This window comes from Chelmon rostratus, chromosome 22 (assembly GCF_017976325.1).
Source record: "Chelmon rostratus isolate fCheRos1 chromosome 22, fCheRos1.pri, whole genome shotgun sequence".
Classification (NCBI taxonomy): Eukaryota; Metazoa; Chordata; class Actinopteri; order Chaetodontiformes; family Chaetodontidae; genus Chelmon; species Chelmon rostratus.
The window spans coordinates 9,601,383-9,615,402 of NC_055679.1; the positions used below are offsets into that span (position 1 = coordinate 9,601,383).

Genomic DNA, 14,020 nt, shown 5'->3' on the forward strand with positions numbered 1-14,020 from the left:
ACCTATGGGATCAAAATCAGCGTAAATTTGATTGGACAGAAGGTAAATGAAGAACAGATGGAACACGTGGGTGGTGAAGTTTTCACGCAACCACAGAAACCACTGACAAGGACTTTTCAAAAGGAAGAGTTTGACATTTCGGGCAATGCACTGTCTCGCTGAGTCTGATGAATAGATTGGTACCACTCTCACGCCTGTGTGTTAAATGCTGTATGAAATTGCAGCAAGCTGCTTAGCTTAGCTTAGCACAAAGACTGAGACCGAGGGGAAACAGCTAGCCTCGCTCTGCCAAAATGTAACAAAATTCACCTACCACCACCTCTCAAGCTCGCTTATTACTATATTATATATAGTTTGTTTAAACTTGATGATGAAAATTAAAGTTTTCCGAAATGTTAAATGTTCCTTTAACTCTTATGGTGCTCTGTGGTGATGATACAGTCTGAAAATGGCCTGTGTCAGTCAAGGCATCTGCAGGCAATATTACATGGAAAGTGGAGGAAAGATTTAATGAGACTGTTACCAGGTCGAGGAGCGTCGGACTTAAATATGCAACTTTCATACCACCTGGGGGGACAATCAGTCAATATATAGTATAGGATTCAGTCTGTGATGTGTTACTGCAAGGATTTCAATTATCGCTCTCCTTTCTGGTGGATAGTGTGTCATTTTCTAACAAAAGTCTTCAAACAGTGAAGAAACTCATTACTGCTAATGCGTCTCTCTGGCAGACAGTTTAGCACACGGGCAGGCACTCTATCAAACAGCGCTATGGGTTGATGACAGGCTGCGTGTCAGAACCCACCTCCAACTAAAACATGCATATAGTCAGTCGCCGTTCACACCGCTCACAGTGACGGGTACTGAAAACAGCCCAGAGGTATAGCCGACGTGAGTTATTTACGAGGGAGGTTTTATGTGCTACTGTCTTTAAATGTTCTCATCAAAAGCTGCATAAATTAGTAACAGGAGGCGAAGCTGGCTCAGTTTTAACACAGATCGAATGCTGCCCCTCAGCAGCGTAATTACACCAGGGCTTTTTATGCTTCATTATACTTTATATTGGCTCTGAAATGCCTCTCCTGCCAGTGTACAGCTTTTTTTTTTTTTTTTTTTTTACATTACAGTGGATCATATGAGCTTGCATGATGAATTCAGTCTCAGATTAGGAGTGATATACTCATAAGCATCATTAGCATCTTAATCATGTGGTGCAGGTGCTGTTTTCTCTCAGATAAGGAACTCAATACGATGCCAACACAGCTGAGGGTGATTTGGTGGACACAAAATTAAACATTCCCACTTTTTCTAAATTAGTTGAAGCTAAATTCTTCACCCTCAGAGGAGTGGGAGGGCCCAGGGTGTGCGGCTGTCATTGCGTGTGGTCTCCATCTTGTGGTGATTGGTGGTCAGTACAATACCCAAAATAAGAAGCGTCCCAATCGTGTAGCGTAAACCTGTGGGGGAATGTAACTGAGTACATTTACTCAAGTCCCGTACTTGAGTACAAATTGCGGTACTTTACTTGAGCATTTCATTTTTATGTAACTTCACCTCTACTCCACTATATCTCAGAGGCAAATATTGTACTTTTACTCCACTACAATTGTCTGATAGCTTTAGTTACTGGTTAGTTTACAAATTACAATTTTTCCAGTGAAAACCATGTATCTCAAATTAGGTGAATTTGAGTGTTTCAGATAAACTGAAGGATTTGCCGTTTCTGTATGGTTTGAGAAAATAAGATAAATAAACTATTTAAAAACCCTCTTGGATTAGCTGGAAAATGCATCATCACAAAGCTGAAAACAGGCTGTTCAGGCTGAGCTCAAGAAAAGTTGCCTTGTTTGCGATACATGATTCTAACAGGACAAACATATGATGATCTTATCGGATATGATGAATAAATTTCAAAGTAATGGTGGATGGGAGAAAAGACTTTCAAAAAGCTACCAGAAAAGCAAAACTACAGAATTAGATTTTATTTAGACTTCTGTTTCGTTTGTTTGAAACAGAAAAGTGTGTGTGTGACACTACCTATTTGGCAGAGGAATGTATTTTGTTATATTGGACACATTTAAAATGGACTCATTTTCAGAAGCAGAACATTGTTGGATGGAATCTTCATCATTTTTATTCATGGCACAAAACACAAATACTGATTCCACAGTTTTACAGTTAGATTTGTTCACATTTGTTTTCTCAGTTGCACATTCGTATACAGTCTTATGATCATTACTTCAACAACAAACCAAAAGGGTACTGTTAATGTATCACAATGATGGGTTACAAAAAATCTTTTTTTTTTCCACTAAAAACAAGAAAAAGTATGTAGAAATACGACAGGAACAGTGTCCCCTGACCTCTAGGGGTCACATTTCATGATCTCTCTGAGGCAGATCGTAGCGTAGCAGGAGGAGTCCAGGTCGAAGTTTAAGGTGAGAGCGAGGGGGTCCTGCTTCCCTTGTCCTGCTGTGCCGTTCAGCTGCCCGTCACTTCTTGTGCTGCTGCCTCCTGTCGCCGCTCCTCCCGCCTCCCCGCAGGCTGCTGTCTGCAGATGGTAGCGCAGGTTGCGTGGAAAGGCCAGCAGGGGGCGGTAGCAGCCAGGCAGGTTCAGCTTGAGGCTGCTGACTCTGAAGCGACACTCGTCCAGTCCGTCTCTGGCCAGTCTCTCCTGGAACCAAGTCCCCATGGCGTTTTCCGGATACTTCACCGTGTTTCCCGGCATGGGCAGCAACACCTGACAGGATGATTAAAAACAGAGCAGCAACAAGTGAGAGGAGCAGAAATAGTAGCATTTAAAGTAGAAGTATTTCATGAAACTACATACTTGTCCCAGTGCGTACACTCCCTCTTGCTCCTCTTGGTCCGTCACAACGTGGATCTGAAAAAGCAAAGTAGGAAAGGTGAGCAGCACTGACATGTTTGCAAAATGTGACAGGGTGTTCGAACACTCAGAGTATGTCCTGCAGTCAAGAAGTCCAGAGTACAGTTGTGTCTTATTTTATTTTGTGTTTTATGATAATAAAATGACTGTTTCTGAGTCTGGTGAGAGCGTTACAGTGGCTGTTTCTGGTTAAACAAACAGGTTCTCGCTCTTTAACAAAAAGATCTCTCTCTGCTTCCATGTTAACAGACACTGATTTAACAATCGGAGTCTGTCAGTGGCAAAAACAAACATTTTACATACTTAGAATGTGTAGAAACGCCTGGAGGGATTACACTGCAGCACTCTGGCTCAATGTTGGACCAGTTTCAGAAACTGTCACCCCCATGAGTCACTTGGACACAAAACGTGGGAAAATAGAGTCCATAAACACAGATAATATTCAACTGGAATTTCTCCTGTTTGTCTTCGTGAGGAACCGGCACCAATTTATTTTAACGGAAACTCTGCCTCACCCATGCTGATGCTCACACTATCACGTCCTCCACCCGCACCCGCCTCCACTCTCTTCTGGAGTATCAGGCTTTTACCTTCTCAAGCATAAGGTCGGTGCTGATTAGGGTTCAGATGGAATGAGATTTCCATGGTGTTTCAGAAAATATCCCATTTTCATGGTAAACAGTATTACACATCATTTATTTATTTTTATGAAACTACTGCCATACAGCAGATTTTAATACTGCAGATAAGCAAATGCACAGACTATGTATGATAACCGTCAATCTTCATACCACGGTATACTGTGAAACAGGTCTACTGCTGCTGAACCCCCCCCCCCCCATCCACAGACCAACTGGATACTTTGGTACAGTATGTCAAAGAAGAAGAAGGTGCCAGATCATGAAATTTCATTTTGAAAATGTGATAAGAGATACCTGTTTGGGTGATACAATGATTATGTCCTTAAATAAGAAACCAACCAAGACCCCAGGAGGGTCTATTACCCCCCTGTGGAAGAGGGCTTTTTCCCCATCAGACTAGACGATTCACAACCCCTTGAACTATTCCATCTGGGACTTTTTACTTTAGAATTATTTACAAGAACACGGGAGGCCTTCACATTGGAGAGGTATAGAAACAAAATATCAGTACATCCATGTAACAAAATACAAAGGTTTCCAATAATTTAAGAGAAGTCTGGTCTTATAGGTTTAACATATTCAGTCCACTTGCTCCAAATTTTGTAAAATCTATCTTTCTGGAGTTTAGGGGAATATGACAGCCGCTCCATTATATACATTTCATAAATAATGTCTATCCATTCATCTATAGTGGGTAAATGGGGTTTGAGCCAATTTCTCGTAATAACTTTTTTGCTTCCTTCAGATTTTCTTTCTTCTTCGTGTTGTAAAAAGATACCTGCATCCTACTGTATGTAATGAACAATCTTTTCTCTTCTCCTCCTCTCTGATTTTTTCTATACCATCCGAAAAAGATCACTGTGTAATTGGACATATATTTACAAATGTATACAATTCCATAACTGCTGTATGTACTGTATAATGCATGGAATTTTTCAGCCCTAATTATTGTAGCTGCTTTATGGAAGAACCAAAATGATGGACTGCTGTTGAAATTGTGTTTTGTATTCTGCCGACAGCCTTCCTCCAGTATCTAAACATGCACTCTGTTCAAAGCGCTGCAGTTCGAATGTTGGTGCATGAAATAAAAGTCTTCTATCTGTCTTTTCTTACCTGAGGCGAGCTGGTTTCTCCAGTGTCCTCCAGTTTTTCCTGCATCCACACCAGATCTCCCCGTCTGGCGCTGTGGCCCAGAGTGGTCAGCCTGTGTGCCACTGCCTCGTTCCACACTCTGACGACCCCCGACAGACGGATCAGAATAATTATCCATAACAAATAAAGCATTAAGGAACTGATTATGGCTTATTATGCGACATATTGCACGCTATATGATAGAATTTGTTTATGAAAGATGGAAGCAGGTGATGCTGGGTTAAACCGAGTTCCAGGTTTTCTCGCTCCTGTAACAGCTGAGCCACAGAGCTTGCATCAGGTTTTCCAAAAAATAAATAAAAGATTAGAAGAGGAATAAAATCTAATATTTTTTGCTTGTTACCCAAGTTGTACCTCTTGTTTTCCTCATCCAAACAAAAATGGGAACCAGAAAACATCTGCTTCCTCAATTAGAACACTAAATTAAAACATTTTGTTGTCAGTTATAGTTTTCTATTTCTTTCGAATATTTTCTATTTTCATGCATAATAGTGTGTTTATACTTTGCTTGTGTTTTCCAAAAAGACAAAGGACATATGACATATTTTCCTGCTGCCTGGATACAAAACAGGTTAAAAATCTTGTTTATTTAGAAGCAAACTGTATTTTAATCGTCTTGTTAGTTACAAGAGTCTTTGAGGTTTCTGGAAATAACCTCAGAACAACAGTAAGTGCAGTTAAAAGACCTTGTGGGAAGCTGAAACTGAATGCTGTGGAAATGGAATCAACAATGTTATCTCCTTTTGTAACAATCTCTGCCAAAGTGCAAATCTCCAAGTTGCTGCTACGGAGCTGCTCAATAGCCAATGGCAAAAAGCTTCAGTGTGTTTGACCTGGGCAGAAATCCCATAATGACGTGTATTTGTCTTCAGTTATTTTCCCTCACAGCTGACCTGCTACAGTAGGCGTGTGGGTAGAAGACTCTCATGCTGTGGGGCAGGCTGAGCCAGGCTTGGGCACAGCCATCCGGACCTGTACCGTAGCGGTTCAGGGCTCGGAGCATCAGTCGCTCCCTGGCCTTCGACAACGGCATCAGCGCCAAAGATTCCTTCGCGTTATCTGACACGGAGAACACGGAAAGAGAGTAAAACACTTACAGAAAGCTGAATTCCCACATGTTAGAAGGATTCATATAAAGGCCATTTACAATCATTTAATACCCCAAAAATTGTATGAAACCTTTTCTACATTAGCAACATGGGAAATACTTGTGTTTTTTTATGAAATACCATGAAGTCACTTGAGGAACTGGGTATTTGCTGGTATATTAACACTGTGTTGAAATGTTCTTTGGAAGCCACTTTCACATCATCTTTGACCATTTTCGGGAAAAACAAAACTAAACCGGGTCGGCGTTGACCCTGCTCTCACCCGTTTGGAGGAAGTGTCTCTTGGCGTGGCTCTGAGGATCATCGCCCTCCTCCGGAGTGAAGAAGAGTCGCACGGCACCCACCTGACCCACACACAGCAGCACACATCACAACACACACCGACAACACAGCGCTGTGCGGTCTGTCTTTGAGGAACCAGATGCTTGTCAGCCTCGTTTCACACTCACAGGATGAAGGGGCACGCGTATGTAATAACTGTCTGCAACACTTACCATGTCCTCTTTGATTAAAGCCAGTCCTACACAGTCAGACTGAACGCTCTGCCCGCTCCCAAACCTCTGTGGTCCATAGTAGTTGACAAAACCTCTGGCCTGCGAAAACCAACAAATCGAGTGAACGTGGCAGTGGCTAATTATTTGCATCACTTGCATATGTCCAGTACTGCTGAACAGCAGGATATAGAAACATCTATTACTGAAGCACAGGGCTGGTAATGATCTGCATTTTCTTCCTGTCAACAAATCACATAAAAAGACTAAAAGCAACAATGTGTCGGTTTGTCTTTAGGCATCATCTGTCCTTCCTGCCCTGCCTGTGGCTCTTTGTGCCAAGTCCATGATTTCCTGCTGAAATCTACAACACGTTACAAATTTCATGAAAAAAACCCCAACAATTTCCGATAACAGCTGGACGCTGTTTTAAGCAAATGATACTCAAACAGGAAGAAATAGTGAATTTGTTGGGGACTATTTCCAGCTGCATATTAATACACATTTGGAGGTCTCGTGAGTATTTACAGCAGCAGCACTCAAAATAAACCACAGTGACCCTGATCATCATAATGAAGGAACATGTGACTCGGTACAATGGTGCCTCGTTGATGTGTTTTTAATAGTTTTTAGACAAAAATGGAGCTCTGTGGTCCAGAGGATAAGCCATATCAGGATTTGGCAACACAGGCAACACTGTGTTTCTAGATCACCAATGGTCTTTTTTGAAATAAGAAAATATAAGTGGCTAACTCATGGTGGCGCTATTCAAATTATACTTGTGTGTATCTAGATCGGGACACGATTTCTTTAATTTGTCAGTACAGGAGTGCGCTGTTGCAAGCATATATTGTGCTGAGAAATACAAAAACCTACCTCGACATTCTCCACTGCTTCCTTTACCAGTGCTTCCAGGCGAGTGTGTGTGTCTGCACCAGAGGCGTGTGTGTCACTGGCCCCGTGTGGTCTCAGGTCGCGGACCACCAGGTCGAAGTGGTTCCCCTGCAGTCGCCCAAGCCTGAGGGGCTCGCTGACGGCACGGATCTGAGACAGACGCATGCCCCTCTTGTCGAACTCGGCTGTCTTCTCTTTCAACCTGGTGATAAATAAAAATGAGCGGCTGGAATAGAAGCCAGCTGATTTCTTCAAAATGCTTCAAAATGAACAACAGTAAAGAACATCTTGGGATTGGAGCAACCCTCATGTCCTGCTTTTTGTCTCGCCAACTTGCGAATAGGAAAAAAGGATTCGAATGAAACGCAGAGCTACCGTAGAGGTGAGACCTTCTTGACCACCATGGACTGGTAGGTGATGGCTCTCTTATCCTTGATCCCAGCATAGGTGAAATCTGATGGCAGGACCCCGAGAATTGCTGCCATGTAGCTGATGGCCTCAAGAGTCTCCAGGTTCTCCTTACACAGAGTGAAAGCTGAAAGAGCAGACACACACATAACACACTGTTTTATTTCTAATCTTAACTATTGCTTCAGTGCTTATGGGAAATCTGATTTGAAATTTTAAATATCCTTACTTTACTGTTCTATGACCGTCTATGACTTGATTTGTTAGAAACATCTAATAACTGGTGTGTGACTTGGATGATGTATCCTGAGTCATCTTATGAGAGTCAACTGACCTCCTCATCCTTTTTTTTAATGGTCTTTGCACAAACATTGAGCAAAAGCCAACTGATATGAGTTCAGCATCCAAACAAACAGGCAGATACAAAACGTGTTTTGTGACATGATTACCACCTGGCTCGAGCTGAAACAATTTGTTGATTAATTGATTTTGATAATTGATTAATTGGTGATGCTGAAGAAAAAACAAATTTTCAGTGGCGGCTGCTTAAATGTGTCTGTTTGCCTGTTTTCTTTGCGTTATGTGATAGTAATTTGAATGTTTTGGTTGGACAAAATGGGCAATTTGAAGATGTGACCTTGACATGATTGTCACCTTGATTTCAAGCATTAATTGAGAGAACAGATGCAAGTGTAAACCTCACCTGTGTAAACGTCTTCTTCTTTGCGTTCCTCTGCGGTTCTCTTCTTTGGCCTCCCTTGCTCTCTCAGCCTAACTGAGATCGCCGTCGTCCCCTGGTCGCTGAAGCTTTTGGTCTCCACCAGTTTGCCAAACCTTCTGCTCAGGAAGTGGTGGACCGCCGTCCTGTGCTCCTTGTTGTCATCAGGTCCAAACGTGTAGGATGAGCCTCGCACTTTGGCGTCTATGAACCTGAAGAAGTCCTCTGCTTCGTCCTCTGTGACCAGCTGGGAGAGCTCTCTGTAGTCTGGGTCTTCCCTCACCCTGATCTCAGGCTGAATAGTGACAGTCATGAGGAAGGGGAAGCGGTGTCTGACGGCCCGGTGGACGTTGGCTCGGTGGTGTTTGTCGGCGAAGCATCCCAGAGAGAGCTCCTGCTTAGCTGGCTTTTCATCTTTGAGAGTCAACACAAACTGCTCCAGCTCTTCACTGACCGACTGACCTAAAATCACACTTAAATCAAAAGTGCCTGGACTAGGTATGGTGACATCTTGCCCACAATCAGCTGAATCATCAGTGTCCTGTGAGACTGAGAAATGACTGTTCTCCTTAAATTCTACACTGGTCTCATTGTTTTTATCTGAGGAGGCACAGGCTGGTGTCTGGGTGGCTGTTGCTGTATTAACACGCTGCCCGGTGACATCAATCTCAGTCACAACAAAGTCTTTGATTAAGTGTTTGATACGTCCAAGAAAACCTTCATGGTTTGATATGAAGCATGCAGGGACGTTAGCAGCATCACTGTCTTGCTTCATGGTCACTTCATCCAAACACTTTTCACTTATTCTTGTTGCTGAAAAGGACAGAAATACAATATTAGACGCAGTGGAGAGTTGGGGTAAACATTCAAAAGCAATGCCAGCGGGATGAGAAAGATGACACGTGCTTTAATTCATAGGTTATACATGCGTCTTTTTACAGTAATATCCGTATCATTCAGATTAATCCTACCTCGACTTTGTTATAGCAGGTACAGCTCTGGCACCAAAGAAAGTAAAGCACGTTCCTGTCTTTAAATGGGGATATAAATTTAGAATGAAGGAATGATAAAAACTTCACTGTTTTTTTTTACTCATTTACTCAACGAACCTGCATGCGGTGTGTAGACGAGAAGCTGTTGATGTAAACACAACAACGCTGAAACAAATCAGTCTTCTTCCGCACCATGTGACCGTCATGTGACTTTTCTTAAAGGGACCGACAACAGTCTGAGCAAACATGTTCTAAAACAACATGGTTACCTGTTTCAGGCTCTGCCAGTGGGATGAAATGGTATACACCTTCAGTCTCCTTAGTGGGCGTGTTCGCCCTTCCAAATAATACAAGATTGGATACGGTATAAATTGAATGTTTGCGCCTTATTTTTGTACTTGGTCCAGATCTCGCAAGAGTTTGGTGCTGATCCAGATCTCGCGAGAATGTGTTACAGAGACAGAGACAAGTCTCGAATTAAAAATTTTAATTTTCTCCTGATTTGTCGGTCTGAAAAATGCCATTTTATTGTCAAATCTTCAGGAGATATCAGAAGATATATGGCTTATAAAAAAATGGCCCAATATCTACTTCGGTGACATGGGGCAAAAGAATGAGAACAACAACAACAACAACAATAATAATAATAATCATAATAATACTGTCACTGATTCTGGAGCAGTCCAAAAACAATAAAATAGAATTATTCTGACAAATTCCTGCAAATCATTATCTACTTACTTTATTGTGAAGTAATTAGTTAGGCTAATTATAATAACAATAATGAAATACTGTATAAACATCAAAGATATATGTCGGCTTTATGTCGATTTGCATTGTTTGATGTATTTTAAAGACACTTTTAAACACAAAGACTACTTATGACTTAAATTGTAAAAAAAAAAAAAGAAACAAAGAAGTTTATTTTTTGACACAACAATAACTAAATTAATCAAGTGATTGAGTGATTGATTAGGATTTTTGCTGTCAAAGGAAAAGACAACGCTGGGGTTGACAGTTGATTCCTGACCTTGGAAACAGCAGTTGAGAAAATAGTCTCACCACTAGGTCCCTTTAGTTGCTGTTCTTGATCTTTCCATCATATCACTACATCTAAGGTGCTCAAAAACAATCGACTATTCGATCTGGACTGGCACCACATTTGCTGATGAAGATCATGTGATGTGACTAAAAGCGACTAAATGGACTTTGTGGTAAGATTTTTGTCAACAACAACAATGCTTTTCTACATACACTGTGATCTTAGAGCAAAACGTTTCGTTATCTTTTTTACACACTCTGGATCTTTATTTTGAATAAGACAGGCATTGTGTTATCTACTGTTCACTGGTAATAACAATTATTTTAATTACCTTTGTCGTACAGACTGAATGACTTTGCACACACGATGGCAATTAAAACATAAAACATGTGCACAACAAACAAAATCCTTTTTATTATTTATTTTATTATAGCCTTTGGAAACATCATTGTAACGTGACAGTTATTATACAGATTTGATACATACTGTGTGAAATGAAGACTGGAGAAACTTGAAGCAAACTTTTTCCCAGTGGGGGTGGTTTACTGCCACTTAGTTACACACTGGAAATATTATACCCTCTCCCCCTCGAGCTGATTCCCCAAATTGTGGTCAGACATCACTCACAGTGAAACTGCTGTTTCACAGCTTTCATTCTCTGGAAATTACTCAAGCAGTTTCTGGAAATAATTTAAGCTGTCCTGTCAAAATAATCAGACATCCATCTGCACAGTGATGTGACGTAGGGTTGACTCCGCGTCTTACTGTCTTGGCTACATGTAAGCACATTTAAACTGAAGATTGAAGCCAGGAAACAACACACACACACACACACACACACACACACACACACACCCTGCACTCTTGTGTGTGCACAAAAAAAAATCCACATTTCATGGCATGTTGTATGACAAGCCTTTCCTCGTGGAGGTAAAGGGAGTGAAAAGGATAGTAAATGGATTATTTTATTGCATAAATTATGCATCTGAAGTGGATCCCTTACATAAATATCTGAGGCCTATTTCTATAACAATGTTCACTTGCTGTAAGTGAGATTTTGGTGATCACAGACTTCCCAAAAGAAAGGATTACAACAACATACAAGGAATGCACTGTAATTTTCTCCAAGATAAACACCAATCTGCTGTGCTGTTGCTCGGCTCTCAGGACTACCGAAGAAGGCAATAGGTCATCTGCAACATGTTCAAAACACCAGAGCCAGAGTTGTGACTGGAATGAAAAAGAATGAGAGCATATTTATCCAAACTGAAGGTCCCTTTGGTGACTTTGCTTTGTTGAAATCTCGGCTTCAATTCAAGGTTGCGCATCCAGATTAGTTACATAACTTCCTGCAGACCTTGGAGCAACGACTGCAAGACGATCACATTTATACTGATATGTTTCTAGTGCTGGCGCTGCTGCTTTCAGCTGCTTTGGGCCGAGGCCCTGACAGAGTCTCTGCGGGAGTCAGGGAGGAATGACATCTGCAGAGAATTTTAAGGAAAAGGTTGTTCCTGCTTCACAGACTTGTTGGCATTTCACATGTGGTCCTGAAAGTGCAGTGAGTGTATGTCTGTGTAAAGCTTCATCTGACTGCACAGCTGGAGTAACAGCAGTGCTAATGTGTCTCACAGGAAGCAAAGTATTCAAAAACAATCGGACTTGGTGGCAAAACATAACCCTTTTGTCTACAGGCTCAAAATGTGCAGCACGAAGCTTTGCACAGTCTCATAAACAAATGAAAATGTTCATAGTTTGACTCTAATTGTCCGTTTCCCATGAAAAGATGAGATGATTGATACCAGTCGCGTCTGTGCTGTAAACATGAATGTAGCCTTCCAGGTGAAACACAAGGGCTTCAATAAAAGATGCCGAAACAACCAGTGTGGGTCATACGCATGCCATTTATTTGATTAAAAACACAGGGAATGAAAAAGGAGAGGACAGACAGCTGGGCAGAGTACTACGGCTGGGACACCAACCACTCACTGCTGGGACACTGGGAGTATACTATATAACCAAAGAAAGCAAAACTCAACACAATTAACAATGTGCCACCACAAACCGTATCACCATCTAAAGTGAACTCCCAGCGTCAACCACACTGGCAAGTGGAGGACCCCACCAACCGCCGCACTAGAAACAAGAGGAGACAGTATTAAAAAGAGTATTAAAACTAAAACAATAAAATAATACAATCAGTAAAAATAAAACACGTAGTACTAAAATAACATAAAATAAACGGCAGCCAGTGCTTTGCCTCTGTGCTGTGTGACACTCAAGTTAGACCAGAGTCAGAGAGAATCAAGCAGTCACAGCTGCAGCCACAGTGAGCACACAATTTGCAGACTGCCGCTGCAGTCAAACCTGTTGCCAATCAGCCCCTCCTGTCCCTCCTGATTGGTCTCTAGCCTCTGTTATCTGCAGGGTCATTGTGACCTACTGCTACATGACTACAGCCTGTTTTTTTATTTTTTATTTTACACTGATGGGAAAATAGAGTAGGTAAAGTCAACACCCAAACAATGTGAAACCAATTGAACCAGCTTGAACTGAAGTTGTTAACAATCAACTTCCTCTCAATTCAGCGCTGTAGATTTATTTTTGCTGCATGTTACTGTGAAAATTTCAATTCAGCATTCCTGGGAAGTCCTCCGGAGTCACAGAAGACGTTATCTGGCCGTTTTCAGTCCTCATGAAGTAAACTCAACTTCATGAGTGGCTGAGTGGAATGGTGGACCATCCCTCGCTCACACTGTCTTCCTGTCGTGACTGGCCAGCTGTGCAGAGAAGTGAATCCAGCCAGGGTTTGAACTTCCCTCTTCAATGCCCTTCGTTTTTATTTGAATTTTCTGAACGACTGTAAATGCTTTCGCTTTCGGTCGTGGTCGGACAAAACTTCATATGGACCACTCCTTTTCTCGTCCCTCACATAAATTGCTTAGCATTAGCATTGAGCTCAAAGCATCACTGGCAAAAGCAAAAGGCTCACAGAGCTGCCATCATGGCTGCACACTCTGATTTACCAAAGTCAATAAAACAGGAGATATTAAGTTTCTCATCTGCAGGGGACGCCTCTTCTCCCGACAGTGACGACATTCTTTAATGACACTGTACATTCATCTTTACCGGCCTTCGCTCTAATATTTCTATTCAGTTTTCCCACATTGCTCCATGAGAATCCCGTTGTGCAACATTCACCTCTAGACTACAGAACTGGTCCAAAAACTTGTTGCCCCCCTTTTTGGCCCGTTGCACACTTTCCGCCCACCAACATTCTCTGCGTCACAGAAGGCCTCTGTGCTTTCATGTCTTACAGATGTGTGAGCGCGGGCCAAAGATTTTGTGGATGTGCGCTGGTGACTTAGAAACTAAGAAAGCTGTGCGTGTGTGTGTGTGTGTGTGTTCTGATGTTTGTACACTCTACCAGGAAATGCTTCACTTTGTATCTGCTCTGACAATGGAAAGTGTTTTAGGAGGCAGGCACCAATAACGTTGCAGAAATGTGCGTCTGTAGATAGATAGATAGATAGATAGATACATAGATAGATAGATGGATAGATGGTGTGAGTGTGTGTTCCTTTGTGTGTGTCCAATGGGAGGTCATGTGATGCAGCCTCTCACTAGTTCCTTTATTCGTCCAAAACAACAGCAGACAAAAAGTGCTTTATGGGGGACTGAACAGA

General features: G+C 41.8%; 1 protein-coding gene across 3 annotated transcripts; it reads right to left on the reverse strand.

Moving 5' to 3' along the window:
- Window positions 1-2,122: 2,122 nt before the first annotated feature.
- On the reverse strand, window positions 2,123-9,458 carry pus7l (pseudouridine synthase 7 like). 3 transcript variants are annotated; one of them, XM_041963940.1, is made up of 11 exons: window positions 9,410-9,427; window positions 9,272-9,330; window positions 8,286-9,113; window positions 7,550-7,709; window positions 7,157-7,376; window positions 6,284-6,382; window positions 6,052-6,133; window positions 5,574-5,739; window positions 4,642-4,759; window positions 2,831-2,884; window positions 2,123-2,740 (listed from the first exon to the last, which is right to left on the reverse strand). In XM_041963940.1, the coding sequence occupies exons 3-11, from the start codon at window positions 9,073-9,075 to the stop codon at window positions 2,366-2,368; spliced, it is 2,064 nt and encodes a 687-aa protein (XP_041819874.1). In that variant the 5' UTR covers window positions 9,076-9,113; window positions 9,272-9,330; window positions 9,410-9,427; the 3' UTR covers window positions 2,123-2,365. The 3 variants fall into 3 exon arrangements, with proteins under 3 accessions (XP_041819874.1, XP_041819875.1, XP_041819873.1); XM_041963941.1 differs by lacking the exon at window positions 9,272-9,330 and having other exon boundaries at window positions 9,410-9,458; XM_041963939.1 differs by having other exon boundaries at window positions 9,272-9,433.
- Between the last annotated feature and the right edge of the window lie 4,562 nt (window positions 9,459-14,020).

What these genes read in the sequence shown, in the direction of transcription:
- pus7l (XM_041963941.1), bottom strand. Translation starts at nt 9,075, where the DNA reads ATGAAGCAAGACAGTGATGCTGCTAACGTCCCTGCATGCTTCATATCA. An exon ending in AAGAAGGTCTCACCTCTACG is followed by an intron (nt 7,377 to 7,549) that starts GTAGCTCTGCGT and finishes ATTTATCACCAG; the next exon opens with GTTGAAAGAGAAGACAGCCG. An exon ending in AAGCAGTGGAGAATGTCGAG is followed by an intron (nt 6,383 to 7,156) that starts GTAGGTTTTTGT and finishes TGGTTTTCGCAG; the next exon opens with GCCAGAGGTTTTGTCAACTA.